General features: G+C 40.0%; 2 protein-coding genes across 2 annotated transcripts; both read right to left on the bottom strand.

The window, feature by feature from the left end:
* Nucleotides 1–452: 452 nt before the first annotated feature.
* Nucleotides 453–4,946, bottom strand: LOC311119518 (NLR family CARD domain-containing protein 3-like; the record flags this gene model as incomplete). The annotated part of the gene is made up of 3 exons (XM_084194191.1): nucleotides 453–626; nucleotides 2,737–2,910; nucleotides 3,175–4,946. Coding segments are annotated over 3 exons (2,120 nt in total), but the record flags the coding sequence as incomplete, so codon positions are not given.
* Nucleotides 4,947–5,439: 493 nt separating this feature from the next.
* On the bottom strand, nucleotides 5,440–15,063 carry LOC311119517 (uncharacterized protein). The gene is made up of 6 exons (XM_084194190.1): nucleotides 14,943–15,063; nucleotides 11,726–11,869; nucleotides 11,024–11,140; nucleotides 6,080–6,196; nucleotides 5,704–5,807; nucleotides 5,440–5,574 (listed from the first exon to the last, which is right to left on the bottom strand). Exons 2-6 carry the CDS (start codon nucleotides 11,851–11,853, stop codon nucleotides 5,567–5,569), a joined length of 474 nt encoding a protein of 157 aa, XP_084050316.1. The 5' UTR covers nucleotides 11,854–11,869; nucleotides 14,943–15,063; the 3' UTR covers nucleotides 5,440–5,566.
* Nucleotides 15,064–15,858: the final 795 nt, after the last annotated feature.

Genomic DNA, 15,858 nt, shown 5'->3' with positions numbered 1-15,858 from the left:
TTTCTATTGGGAAAAACATCATCCAAAACACAACCAAAACAAACTGCAAATGCATTCAACAAGTTTGTGGAATCACAAGCTTGATGTAATCACTGCAGGTAAGGAATATGGGACCAAATACTAAACTTATGACTACTTTAATACAATATAAGTGAATATGTCCAAATTATTACGACTTTTTCAAATGGGAGCACTAGACACATAAAGTGCTTTCATTTCTAAAAAGTAACACATATATGTATGAAAATATCCTCAAATAAAAGGTGACATTATATACTGTTGCGTAATATGAAACATTCCATCTCAAATCCAAAATGCTGAAGCATAGCACCAAATGTAAAACTGTAAGCTTCACTGTCCAAACACATATGGTGTGGACTATGTGTGCCTGGTAAACACATGTGGATCTGGTGAACAGTTATCACTTGTTGACCAACTACAGGAATACTGACCTCAGAGTCTCCAGTTCACAGTGGGGATTCCCCAAACCAGCAGAGAGCAGCTTCACTCCTGAATCCTTCAGGTCATTGTTACTCAGGTCCAGCTCTCTCTGGTGTGAGGGGTTTGACTTCAGAGCTGAGACCAGAGAAGCACAGCCTTCCTCTGTGACTAGACAGCCTGACAGCCTGGAAAGAGTCAAATCATATTAAAACCACACTGCTATTCTTTGGTGGTGAAAATAGTGGCAGTATATTTTTTCAACATATTCAGATATATCAGTGTCCTGAAACCTGACATATATATTCATAAATGAATGTATCATTATTAACAATGACAAATGATCGAAGCATTGCTTGTAGAGAGAAAAATGCATATTACAAATATTTGAGTAGACTGACCAGAGCAGTTTAAAAAGCAGTATCAGTCAAAAGACAGACAGTGAGGTATCATATTTAGATTGTATTGAGTATACAATCCACACCATATCTATTTTGACAGTGAAGCTAACATTTTAAATGTGGCTCTATACTCCAGCATTTTGGATTTGAGATCAAATGTTTCATATGAGGTGACAGTATATAATGTCACCTTTTATTTGAGGGTATTTTCATACATATCTGTTTCACCGTTTAGAAATGAAAGCACTTTATGTATCTAGTCCCCCATTTGAAGAAGTCATAAGTATTCTGACCAATTAACTTATAGTGTGTTAAAGTAGTCAAGAGTTTAGTATTTGGTCTCAAACTCGTTGGTTGCATTTGCAGTTTGTTTTGGTTGTGTTTTGGGTTATGTTTTGTCCAATAGTAACTGAATGGTGGATGATGACTGGAGTAATTTTCTGTCTAAGTGAGTAGATAACATGTTTCTAAACACTACTAAATGAATCCTGATGATGACATGATTAAGAAAAATCATGAATGAATCATGAATAATAATGAATGAGAAAGTTACAGAGGCTACAACAAAACATGCTAACCTCTCACCATTACCAATAACAGAGGGGGTATGATCCTTGTTCCTCTGTAACGTTCTCATTCATCATCATTCACGATTAATTCATGATTATTCATAATCATGGTAGCATCCACATGAATGTAGAAGTGTTCAGAAACATCTTCTATTCTTACTGACAATACAAGTGAAGTGACTCCAAAATGACAGGACATTATTCACCATTCAGTTTCTATTGGGAAAAACATCATCCAAAACACAACCAAGACAAACTGCAAATGCATTCAACAAGTTTGTAGAATCACAAGCTTGATGTAATCACTGTGGGTAAGGAATATGGGACCAAATACTAAACTTATGACTACTTTAATACAATATAAGTGAATATGTCCAAATTAATACGACTTTTCCAAATGGGAGAACTAGATACGTAAAGTGGTTTCATTTCTAAACGGTAAAAAATATGGGACCAAATACTAAACTTTTGACTAAATTAATCCTAGTGTGTGTGTTTGTGTGTCCAGTGTGTGCCTGTGTCCAATGTGTGTGTGTACAGTGTGTGTGTGTGTGTGTCCAGGTTGTTTGTGTGTCCAGCGTTGTTTGTGTGTGTGTGTGTGTCCAGTGTGTATGTTTATGTCCAGTGTGTGTGTGTGTGTCCAGGTTGTGTGAGTGTCCAGTGTGTGTGTGTGTCAAATGTGTGTGTATGTGTGTGTCCAGTGTGTGTCCAGTGTGTGTGTGTCCAGTGTGTCCAGTGTGTGTGAACCAAAACAAACTGCAAATGCATTCAACAAGTTTATAGAATCACAAGCTTGATGTAATAATAATAATATAATATGCCATTTAGCAGATGCTTTTATCCAAAGCGACTTACAGTAATGTGTGCATACATTTTTACGTATGGGTGGTCCCAGGGATCGAACCCACTACCCTGGCGTTACAAGCGCCTTGCTCTACCAGCTGAGCTACAGAGGACCACATGAATCACTGCAGGTAAGGAATATGGGACCAAATACTAAACTTATGACTACTTTAATACAATATAAGTGAATATGTCCAAATTATTAAGACTTTTTCAAATGGGAGAACTAGACACATAAAGTGCTTTCATTTCTAAACAGTAACACAGATATGTATGAAAATATCCTCAAATAAAAGGTGACATTCTGTACTGTCACCTAATATGAAACATTATATCTCAAATCCAAAATGCTGGAGCATAGCACCAAATTTAAAACTATAAACTTCACAGTCCAAACACATATGGTATGGACTATGTGTGCCTGGTAAACACATGTGGATCTGGTGAACAGTTATCACTTGTTGACCAACTACAGGAATACTGACCTCAGAGTCTCCAGTTTACAGTGTGGATTCCCCAGTCCAGCAGAGAGCAGCTTCACTCCTGAATCCTTCAGGTCATTGTTAGTCAGATCCAGCTCTCTCAGTTGTGAGGGGTTTGACTTCAGAGCTGAGACCAGAGAAGCACAGCCTTTCTCTGTGACTCCACAGCCTGACAGCCTGCAAAGAGATCATCATGATTTCACAAACACACTGTTAATTTAACACCAGTAGTGTAGAAGCACAATGGCAGATGCATTTGGTTTATTCTCTTAAACTACATATAGATTCATCTTCCGTCTCCTAGAATTGTATGGCCATATTGTTATACTAATGTGAACATCAATGCATTGATTCAATATGTTTCTCAATAATACATATATTTCTCTAAACTGAATATTTCTTCCTGATGATTATTACTTAAATGTCATTTGATGTACTCACAGAGCAGCTCTGGAGGCTTTGACCACTGGCAGCAGCCTCAGAAGACCTTCCTCTGATCTGGAGTATTTCTTCAGGTCAAACACATCCAGCTCCTTTTCTGAAGTCAGCAACACAAAGACCAGAGCTGACCACTGTGCAGGTAACAGTTTGGCTTCTGAGAGACTTCCTGATCTCAGGTAGCTTTGGATCTCCTCCACTAGAGAATGGTCATTCAGTTCATTCAGACAGTGGAACAGATTGATGCATCTCTCTGGAGAGGGATTCTCCCTGATCTTCTCCTTGATGTACTTGACTGTTTCTTCATGGCTCTGTGAGCTGCTTCTTGTCTTTGTCAGTAGACCTCGTAAGTACTTCTGATTGGACTCCAGTGAGAGGCCCAGAAGGAAGCGGAGGAACAGGTCCAGGTTTCCCGTCTCACTTTGTAAGGCTTTATCCACAGCACTCTTGTAGACAGTAACTTCAGTAACTTGCGGTTCGGCCATTAGATTCTCATTGTTGTTGATGAATGAGAGGAACACATATACAGCAGCCAGAAACTCCTGAATGCTCAGATGCACGAAGCAGTACACCTTTTCCTGGTACAGCCCACGTTCCTCTTTAAAGATCTGTGTGCACAATCCTGAGTACACTGAGGCTTCATTGACATCAATGCCAGCCTCTTTCAGGTCTTCTTCATAGAAAATCAGATTGCCCTTCATAAGCTGTTGAAAAGCCAGTTTTCCCAGTGACAGAATGCTCTCTTTATTCCAGTGTGGACCTGTCTCTTCTTTCCCAAGATACTTTTCATTCTTCTGTTTGGTATGAAACATCACAAGGTGTGAGTACATCTCAGTCAGAGTCTTTGGCATCTCTTCTCTCTTGTCTGTACTCAACATGTTTTCAAGGACTGTTGCAGAAATCCAACAGAAGACTGGAATGTGGCACATGATGTGGAGGCTCCTTGATGTCTTTACATGTGAGATGATTCTGCTGGCCAGGTCCTCATCACTGAATCTCTTCCTGAAGTACTCCTCCTTCTGTGGGTCATTGAACCCTCGTACCTCTGTCACCTGGTCAACACACCCTGAAGGGATCTGATTGGCTGCTGCAGGTCGGGTAGTTATCCAGAGGAGAGCAGAGGGAAGCAGATTTCCCTTGATGAGATTTGTCAGCAGAACATCCACTGAGCTTGACTCTGTGACGTCACAACATATCTTGTTCTTCTGGAAGTCTAGGGGCAGTCGGCACTCATCCAGACCATCAAAGATGAACAGAACTTTGTACTTGTCGTAGTTGGAGATTCTTGATTCTTTGGTTTCCATTGAGAAGTGATTGAGAAGTTCAATGAAAGTGTGTTTTTCCCTGTTCATCAAATTCAGCTCCCGGAAAGGGAGTGAAAATACAAATTGGACATCCTGATTTGCTTTTCCTTCAGCCCAGTCCAGAATGAACTTCTGCACAGAGACTGTTTTTCCAATGCCAGCGACTCCCTTTGTCAGCACAGTTCTGATAAGTTTGTCTTGTCCAGTTAAGGGTTTGAAGATGTCGTTACATTTGACTGCAGTCTCTGGTCTTGCTTGTTTCCTGGTTGTTGTCTCAATCTGTCTCAGCTCATGTTCATTATTGACCTCTCCTGTTCCACCCTCTGTGATGTAGAGCTCTGTGTAGATCTTATTGAGAAGTGTTTGGTTTCCTTGTTTAGCGATCCCCTCAAATACACATTGAAACTTCTTCTTTAGATTAGATTTGAGTTCACGTTGGCAAATCACAGCAAGCTCATCTGAATCTAGAAATAATTAATTATTTAATTTTACGTCTGTTTTAATGCCTACAGTATTCTAGGACTGTTATACATTTTAAATTATTATAATTTATTCGCTTAACTGACTGTATAAATCTGTCAATGTTTTCATAATGCATTACAAACTGGAGTGACTGATTATATTATTCTCTCTCTCTCTCTCTCTCTCTCTCTCTCTCTCTCTCTCTCTCTCTCTCTCTCTCTCTCTCTCTCTCTCTCTCTCTCTCTATTAATCAAAACAACACATCCCTGCTGCTACTTGATGAGGTCACTAGGTGTTGTGTTAAGGCTGCTACAATATCATTGAGTTACACAGCTACTTTAGCTGTACTTTAGCTACAGATTTTAAATGTTCTAAAACAGCATTCAACATGAGGCAGACAGCTCTTACTTTTCTCCAGTGTGTCAGCAAGCTCCTTCTGGTTCATTTTCCTCAGGACGTGCAGTGTGATCTTCAGAGCCCCCTCTCTGGCACTGCTCTCCTGCTTCTCATCTTCAGCATCCACCACTTCCTTATCCTGCTTCTGACTCTCAAAGCCTTCTGGGAGTTCTGGACTAAGAATCCTCTTGAACGTCTTCAGCTCGTTCTTCACAAATGTCATAATATTCTCTTCAAGCAACTGAAATAAATCAAGTAAATAAGTTAAGCAAGAGACTAAATGCTTTCTCATTAACATATGAATGAATGATTGACAGATCAACTTTACTTGAGGTAAACAAAAACAAATGTACATAACAGGACCACATACACTGAATATGGAGGCCAGGTCTGTTTGATGACTCTGGGAAGACTGACCACTGAGAATCTCTGACTCTGATCTCTCCTGTTGGTTTCTGTGGACAAAACATGAGACTACATTTCCTCATCCAGGGAGTGCACACACACACACACACACACACACACACACACACACACACACACACACACACACACACACACACACACACACACACAGGGAGGGAATGTTGTGTTTGTTTAATATTGTTTCAGGACTATGAAAATGGAAAAAAAGATTAGCCTATGGATTATGAAAACAACAAAAAGAAATGGGAAAATGTGAGAGGAGAAATGACTAGAGACAGTGTTGTTTAACTCACTGACCATGACCCATGAGTTCTTCTTACCTTTGTTCAGTAGAAAAGTCTCCCTCTCTAAACACTATAGGTTGCATCATAGACTTGTCACTCTTCATGGACACACAGCTGGGTACAGGGGAGGCTGGTCTCTCCTGCTTGATTGGGCTTCAACACAACAGAGACAAACATTACGTCTCTCATCTACTCTGAGCTCAGATGGGGAAACATGAGAAGAGTTTCATTCCAAAACGCTATATATCCATTTTCAGAAATGTTAGTAAATTAGTTTCTATTGTTTAAAGAAATGATCAAATAAATGGTTATGTTTTCTCACTAGCTAATCATGGCAGGGGGTTGTTCAATGACAGACATGTGATTCTTTAAAATCGATCAATTAATGGCTCTTCGATATGGAGCTCTTCTTTATCTACAGTGGTGTTACTTTGGCAGATAATGTCACCCATCTAAATAAATAGTATATATATGAATATATAGTTAACTAAATGTATGGTGTTTTTGGTTTATGTCAGTTTCATTGTTTTTTATGCTATAAATGTTTATGTTATGGTTGTAAGTGGTAAAATGAACTAGAAAATGTCATATTTTGCAATTCTGAGTAATTACTACTTTACATTTACATTTACATTTTAGTCATTTAACAGACGCTCTTATCCAGAGCGACTTACAGTTAGCGCATACATTATTTTATCGAACCCACAACCCTGGCGTTGCAAACGCCATGCTCTACCAACTGAAGTATATTATTAGTAAGGATATACTTTATTCAGTACTACTGCAGCTACTAAATAATTCCAATAGATGGCAGCATAAGACCATGAATGACATTTCAGAAGATCAATTTAGTTTTCTCCCTGGATACACCACCACTCCCCTCACAGGAAAACTCCTGCACATGCTTTTTAGTGTCCCTTTCCACACTGCTAACGCAAGAGGAACGACTGAAAAAGCATTTAACAGATTACTGTGAAATAATATAATGATGATTCATGTTTATTATTAGCTGTTTTTATGCTCATGTTTTGAAATTATACTTCATTACTATAACGATTATCAATAAGCCTGAACATTAATTTAGTCACCTCTGGTCGAGAAAAACTTATTTTCCTAGTACATTCATTGTCAGATTCATCAACCAGCAGCGAGCACTCTGCCTTCTAGCACAAGTGAGGGGCATGTTGAGGTACATTTGCTAACTGGGAGGGTTGCATGATGTAATTTATTGGTGGGCTGGAAGACGCACTCTTGTCTTTTCTATTCCGAGGTTGTTTAATCAATATATTAGATATTTAAAAATGCGTGTATACTAGGGTTGAGGTTGGAGCATTTGACTAGTGATTATTTACCAGGGGTTCAACACCTGCTATAGTCACTATTTAATTGCTCTTCCAAAAGCATCACAGGCCTAATACGAGATATATCGGTAACTAAAGTAATGAGTGACCATTTTAGAAAATCATGGGACATATAGTATTTGGTTGCATGCTATTTTATGTCAATCATATTGCTGCTTGTAGCCTATAACTGATGCTTCGTGGTCTTATGCTGCCATCTATTGGAAATGTTTAGCAATTAAAAGTTATTAAGTCACGTACAGACTTTGGTGGGGCAGCTGAGAAATAAAGTGTATTAGATCAGTCTCAATCCTGCCCCACGCCAATTGCTGGACTTTCACACAGAGGTTACTAGGTCACCCAATTCAAACCACATTTGAAAAATAAAACAAATGTGTCTTGGAATTATACATATAATAAAATAACAACAAAATAATCAAAACGCTATTTAATAATACTAAAATAGTTTCTAAAAGTGTTCTAGGCTACCCTACCCTAGAATTAGGGGTTAGGGTTACGGCTAAAATAGGTTATAAGTAGGGTAAGAGTTTCTGTATAGCACTTTGTGACATCTGCTGGTGTAAAAAGGGCTTTATAAATACATTTGATTGATTGTTAGGTTTAGGGTTTTTATGGCAAAAAAACAGTATGGGTTTATAGCACTCTTGCGCCTCCCTTTGGCCATCTGTGGGTACTACATAACTCATTCATTACATTTTTTACATTTACATTTTACATATTTAGCAGACGCTCTTAACCAGAGCGACTTACAGTTAGTGAGTGCATACATTTTCATACTGGCCCCCCGTAGGAAACGAACCCACAACCCTGGCGTTGCAAGCACCATGCTGTACCAACTGAGCTATATGACACTTGCTAGGCTCATAATCTGAGGTAGCAACTGCGTCAGATCTACAAATCCATTAGCTAGACCACCCGATTAGACAACAATCACCCCATTATACCCATTTGGTTTGCAACTCAGTGAAACTGCGCAGCATTCGCTCAATTTGATGCCTACGAACGAAGACTTCGAAGCATATCAAATTACCCAGCAGCCATTTAGAAACAACAAGTCGTCCAAAAAATGGTTATTTCTTAATTAAAAATTGTCTTCTGGCTGTTTAAATCGGCCATATCTTGAAAAATAGGAAAGGGACATGCGTTTTAAACCTACAGGGTTAATGCTCACCAAGTAGCCGTAACCTTGTTAATAATAAGTTACCTGTGGTAAACCTACAGGGTTAACGCTCACCAAGTAGCCGTAACCTTGTTAATAATAAGTTACCTGAGGTAAACCTACAGGGTTAACGCAGGCAGGTCTCATTGATAACAATAGTGAAGCTGGCGTTGTGACGCAGAACAATGGGCTGGGAATAGAACGTTCTGAAGGCGAGTCGGTGTCACAGAGCTCAACAGAACTAATAGGAGCTGGTAGGGTGAAAAATACCCTAAAATAAGGCCTGTTTTTTCACAATTACTTCATAACCAGGGACAGAAGGTAATATTATGAAACTGGGCTCCATGGCGGATGCAATTAACTAATTTTATCAGAAATAAAGGTTGTAAAAAATGTCACTTGAGGCGCCCCGAAAATAATATTCAAAAGTTCAGTCCTTGGACACAGAGGGATTAAACACTAAAGTTACCGTCCATCTAGTGAAGAGAGGAGAACCGGACAGAGGGAGCGTAGGAAGCCAGCATCCGTCAACGAGAGAGGGAGAAGCCCTCCACGGTATTTAACAGGTGGAAGAAACAACCAGGGAGCTCCATCGGTCCACAAGAAATGCAGGCAGCCGGTGATGATGTAGTGGTAGCCAGGATAACTAGGATGCTGCTGGTAGAGTAGCTAGCTTAGCTAGCTGTACCGACTAGCTTGGCTAGCTAGCAGGTCGTTCGTCTGTCCCTCGAGGATGATGACGAATCCGGTGAACCACAAGATGAAACAAGGATAGCGAGTGAAAAGGATCTGGCTACACTCATACTGTCACTGAACATTAAGCAAATTGAACAATAAACTTCGGCATCTCAACACTGTAACAAACTCCGTCGTTATTCCCCAACATCACCTCAGTCCACTCTGCGCGTAACTGGACAATATGCTTGGCGCCAAACCGTAAGTGGACGCGGACAGTTCTGTACGGGGACGCGGACAGTTCCAGAACCACACAATACTAAACTAAACCAAGTCTTTACACTGGCTTACATTAGTAATATTCATTTTATTATTATGTAAAACAAAAATTTGTTGTTTTTTAAAACAATATTTTGAGATCTGGGCCCATATCCACAAAGCGTCTCAGAGTAAGAAATTGGTGTCATGTTCCCCAGAGAGACTCATTTTAGAGGCAGGGCCCCCCTCCTCTCTCTCCCCAGAGAGACTCATTTTAGAGGCAGGGCCCCCCTCCTCTCTCTCCCCAGACAGACTCATTTTAGACCACTAACCCCTAAACAGAGATACAGCATGTTGGTTGTGGTTAACACAAAGACAACTAATTATTGAATGTACATCTGCCACTCTCTCAGATAAATAAGTAGTACTGCTAGGTTTTACACAGTCAAATGTAACATTTTTTATAAATAATAATATACCATTTAAAATTATGCTTCAAATGAAAACCGAGATGACTGCATTACAATATAAACAGTAGGCTATAGGCCTATTTCAATCACATTGAAATATATTCTATGTTCAATATATTTAGTTTTATTTTGCTACTTGTAGACTACGGTCTGTAATTTGTCCCAATATATTTAATGATGTGTAGCCTAACATGTGCCCAATGATGTGCCAAATCTGTGATTTAGAATAAGCCGCATCAATATTTGCAGCCGTAGGTGGTAATATCTCTCTAGGAGCTGATCTGTCATCAGTATTGTGAACTAATTATAATGTTAAGGAAAGATTTGAATGGAGAAAACTGATCCAAGAGCAGCGCCATTGAGTTCTATTTTGCTACTCTATTGTGACACGGCAATCAGGATATAGATAACATCTCCTCATCCAGGGAGTGCACACACACACACACATATTTTTACATTTACATTTTAGTCATTTAGCAGACGCTGTTATCCAGAGCGACTAACATGAGCAATTAGGGTTAAGTGCCTTGCTTAAGGGCACATCGACAGATTTTTCACCTAGTCGGCTCGGGGATTAGAACCAGCGACCTTTCGGTTACTGGCACAACGCTCTTACCCACTAAGCTACCTGCCGCCCCTCACACACACACACACACACACACACACACACACACACACACACACACACACACACACACACACACACACACACACACACACACACACACACACACACACACACACACACACACACACACACACACACACACACACACACACACACACACACACACACACACACACACACACACACACACACACACACACACACACACACACACACACACACACACACACACACACACACACACACACACACACACAGGGAGGGAATGTTGTGTTTGTTTAATATTGTTTTAGGACTATAAAAATGGAAAAAAAAGGATTAGCCTATGGATTATGAAAACAACAAAAATAAATGGGAAAATGGGAGAGGAGAAATGACTAGAGACAGTGTTGTTTAACTCACTGACCATGACCCATGAGTTCTTCTTACCTTTGTTCACTAGAAAAGTCTCCCTCTCTGAACTCTATAGGACGATACATAGACCAGTCACTCTTCATGGACACACAGCTGGGTACAGGGGAGGCTGGTCTCTCCTGCTTGATTGGGCTTCAACACAACAGAGACAAAATTACATCTCTCATCTACTCTGAGCTCAGATGGAGAAACATAAGAAGAGTTTCATTCCAAAACGCTATATATCCATTTTCAGAAATGTTGGTCAATTAGCTTTTATTGCTTAAAGAAATTATTAAACCACTACAAGGCTTTATAAAGGTGTCTAAAGTGGGTAAATTCCACTTAAAGTTTCGGACTTGATATTCCCTGATGAAAAATGTATGAACCCCTTCAGAAAATATCCCTTAATTATAATCCACCGAAAAATGCACATTTTCTGTTGCTGCAGGATTATTTTCCTGCTGTGAGAAACTGGGTCAAATTAAGATATGGCATCTGTAAATGCATTCATCTTAAGGTAGCTAGGTGAGACAACCACGTATCACAGTCAAAGATACAGGATACGAACATTACATTCCAGCTAAACAATGGTTTTAAATCACATCTCAAATCTACAATAGTTACTTTGAAGGTACCTATTAGTAATCATTTCTGATGAAAAATCACAAATGTGATTTTCTTTTCTCCTATATAGCATTTTCTAATATAAATTCTTAAACAATATTTTCAGCTCACCTCTTGTCTTTGGTGTCATGTTCCCCAAAGAGACTCATTCTAGAGACAGGGCCCCCCTCCTCTCTCTCCCCAGAGAGACTCATTTTAGAGGCAGGGACCCCCTCCTCTCTCTCTCCAGAGAGATTCATTTTAGACCACTGACCCCTAAACAGAGATGCAGCATGTTGGTTGTGGTGGATACAGTGACAACTCATTCTAGAATGTCAATTGTTCTATTTTATTCATTATCTCTTAGAAATAAAACAGATACATCCAAACAGTCGGGTGATTTAATGCAATGACTTTTTCTAGCCCAATGACTCCTCAAAACCCACCCACAAGGCCTGAAAACTAGGCCAAAACATAGCCCCTGATAGGCCTACATCTTATTTCAGATAGCCTCCAGTAGCCTGGGCAAGATGTAGGCAAGATGTAAGCTGAATGATTTAGCAGCTTGCTTAGTTCAAATTGACAGACTAATTTATTTAACATGAACAGCAAGGCGATGTTGAGGTAGGAAGTGCTTCTGTTGCCCAGTAGCCTGCTGGAATAGGCTACTGAGGATGGGGTCGTAATTTCAATCAATGAATCAAATATTAATAATATGGATATGAACTGAATAGGTCCATGCTTGTCAACAACAGCCAGGTTATTTTTTTACCTGTAGCCTAATCTGGCTGACTGTTACCTTCAATCTAATGCATTCTAACATCTGATCAGCAATTGCAATAGAACTGTGACCAAGGTGACACTTGATAACTTCCAATTGAATTAACTAAACACGGCCATTAATAATTGCATAATAACACAAGGCTACTACAACAATAAACTGAAGTTAAAGGCTATTTATTACATCTGTTTGCCAGCTCCAGGTAGGCTACACAAGTGGCACAAAATGATTTGCATCGACTCCAGTCATTTCAACATATTTATAGTATAAAATGGCAGACTACAGTAGCCTACACAGGCATAACAATGAATAGGCTACTTGATGGCCAACAGATCTATCATTCTCCACATTTAATGTCTGTTTCATTGTGGAGGTTTTTCTCATAACAGAAGCACATGATGGAGTTCCATAACTTCCATTTTCAAAATGTCAAATTTCCACTCGCGAAACTCAAGAACTGAGTGTAAAAACCTTCGCATGATATGGTTTTCCATAAGCAAAGTCGACATTAACCCATATGAAAATCAAATTCCCTTTCAGGATCCATATTTTGGTATTTTTAAGGTAAATGATGAAGACAGCTGTCTGTTGAAACGTTGGTTATCAGGTTATTACATTATTTCATCTGAGCTCATAGAGTGAGACTCTCCTTTTCTTTTACAAGTGTTCTCCTCTGTTAGCCAGAACCTCTCCTAAACTGGTGTTCTACTCTGTTAGCCAGTACCTCTCCTAAACAGGTGTTCTCCTCTGCTACCCAGCACCTCTCCTAAACAGGTGTTCTACTCTGTTACCCAGCACCTCTCCTAAACAGGTGTTCTACTCTGTTAGCCAGCACCTCTCCTAAACAGGTATTCTCCTCTGCTACCCAGCACCTCTCCTAAACAGGTGTTCTCCTCTGCTACCCAGCACCTCTCCTAAACAGGTGTTCTACTCTGTTACCCAGCACCTCTCCTAAACAGGTGTTCTACTCTGCTAGCCAGCACCTCTCCTAAACAGGTGTTCTACTCTGTTAGCCAGCACCTCTCCTAAACAGGTGTTCTACTCTGTTAGCCAGCACCTCTCCTAAACAGGTGTTCTACTCTGCTAGCCAGCACCTCTCCTAAACAGGTGTTCTACTCTGTTAGCCAGCACCTCTCCTAAACAGGTGTTCTACTCTGTTAGCCAGCACCTCTCCTAAACAGGTGTTCTACTCTGCTAGCCAGCACCTCTCCTAAACAGGTGTTCTACTCTGTTAGCCAGCACCTCTCCTAAACAGGTGTTCTACTCTGTTAGCCAGCACCTCTCCTAAACAGGTGTTCTCCTCTGTTAGCCAGCACCTCTCCTAAACAGGTGTTCTACTCTGTTAGCCAGCACCTCTCCTAAACAGGTGTTCTCCTCTGTTAGCCAGCACCTCTCCTAAACAGGTGTTCTCCTCTGCTACCCAGCACCTCTCCTAAACAGGTGTTCTCCTCTGCTACCCAGCACCTCTCCTAAACAGGTGTTCTCCTCTGCTACCCAGCACCTCTCCTAAACAGGTGTTCTACTCTGTTACCCAGCACCTCTCCTAAACAGGTGTTCTCCTCTGCTAGCCAGCACCTCTCCTAAACAGGTGTTCTACTCTGCTACCCAGCACCTCTCCTAAACAGGTGTTCTACTCTGTTACCCAGCACCTCTCCTAAACAGGTGTGTGTTTCTTTCCCCTCCAGTTTAAGGTAAACGACACCTGACTTTATATTAAAAGCCTTTTGGAATCCCCATTTTCCACTAAATAAGAAGTGATATTTCCTGGGGCCAGAAAAGGCTCTGCATGGTAGGAATAGCCCAGCAGCACTCCAACACTAGTTTGGTGAATTCCAAATGTTCCCTTTATTCTAGATTATTAACCTGAAATACTCACTTTACTTTCAAACTGCGTTGCAGTTTAGAGATTAAACTATGAGCTGCTCTGTCATCTCAAAATGGCCCCTGTACAGATACTTTGTTATTTTCAGTTTCAACTGCAGTCATGGCCTCACCCCTTTATATACCAATAGTAACCAGAGGGTGGCGCTAACAGTCAGTTGCATGCGATTGCAGTAACTCCTGGCATTGTGCCAAAGCTTGCTTTATTTTTTTTTATAGTCCTTCTTCAAGACATCTCTTAAATTATTTTAGCTAAACTTATAATTTACTCGAAATCAGGTTTAGTTGTGTTTTTTTCTCTCTGAAATATGATTTACTGTAGGCCTATAATAATTGTTAACAATGCTCAATTAAACTGTCTTAAAATATCTGATGATAAGTTGAATCAGGTGTGTAGGTCCTGGACAAGAACAAACGGACTGAGAAACCCTGAGATAAACATCAAACCATATCATTGAAAAGCTCCTGCACCATCTTCACCAGACGTTTTGCTGATAACAAAACACAAGAACGAAACACAAGACCTGAGCATGTGTAAAAACCTTCGCATGATATGGTTTTCCATAAGCACAGTCGACATTAGAATGCAGTATTTCTTGATGTGCATCAGTTCTACAGCGTTAATATGTTTTATGGAATAAGGGTTGTAAAATAGGTGTCTCCATAATGACAATGATAATAGCCTACCTTATATCTCATTCCAGGTATTCATTCTCTTACTCTGTCCTTTAGAATAGATTATTATTCAGATTATTGTTCAGAAATACTTCTTTTATTTTTTAGTTCTCTCCATATAGTGTTTTCTGCTCTGTCATCTCCAAATGGATCCTGTACTTTCAGTTTCAGCTCAGTCCCCTCCCCACCCTGATAATAAAGTGTTTTATTGGTATCTTCCACTAGATGGCAGTAAACACCTGCTGTAACTAGACTACGACTATGTGTTCGGTTTCATACATGCAGTTTCCCAGAGGAGGAGTGCTGATCTAGGATCAGGTCCCCCCTGTCCATTTAATCTGTTTCATTATGATCTAAAAGGAAAAACTGATCCCAGATCAGTACTCCTACTCTTTATGAATACTGTCACAGGTGACTCCTCAAGATGAGGCTCATGATTTATAAGTTATATTCTTTAAGAATCAATTAATATCATTAATTGAACTGCTTTGCCATGAACAGATCTGTGAGGTCTTAACTTAAAGGAACTATATAGATTTTATGGTCATTTAAATGGGGTCGAACATTCATCCCATCAGATTGTGTAAAGGATTTTATGAGTTCAGAAAAATACTGACTTGGAAGCATCTCTCTGACCTCACCCTGCTGAAACACACCCAAGTAAAGACCACATAGCTACAGTTATATGCTTTTCTGTTTTTACTCACTTTTACAGCCAATGTGTGCACTGGCATCCATATGAATCAGTGGAAAATACAGACTAGTTAGCCATCTCCCAATAGATGGACCCCACGCAGAACTTTCAGCAATGCAGCATCTTCAGTAAGCGAGTATTCCAGACACTCTCTTCTTATGAACCAGTTGCTATTAAATGAAGGTTTTTTTTACAGAAAACCTGCGGCTACGGTAGGATTCTAGGCTAATCTGG

This window comes from Coregonus lavaretus, assembly GCF_964263955.1.
Source record: "Coregonus lavaretus genome assembly, contig: HAP1_SCAFFOLD_7398, whole genome shotgun sequence".
Lineage (NCBI taxonomy): Eukaryota > Metazoa > Chordata > Actinopteri > Salmoniformes > Salmonidae > Coregonus > Coregonus lavaretus.
This window is presented reverse-complemented; position numbering and strand designations above follow the sequence as displayed.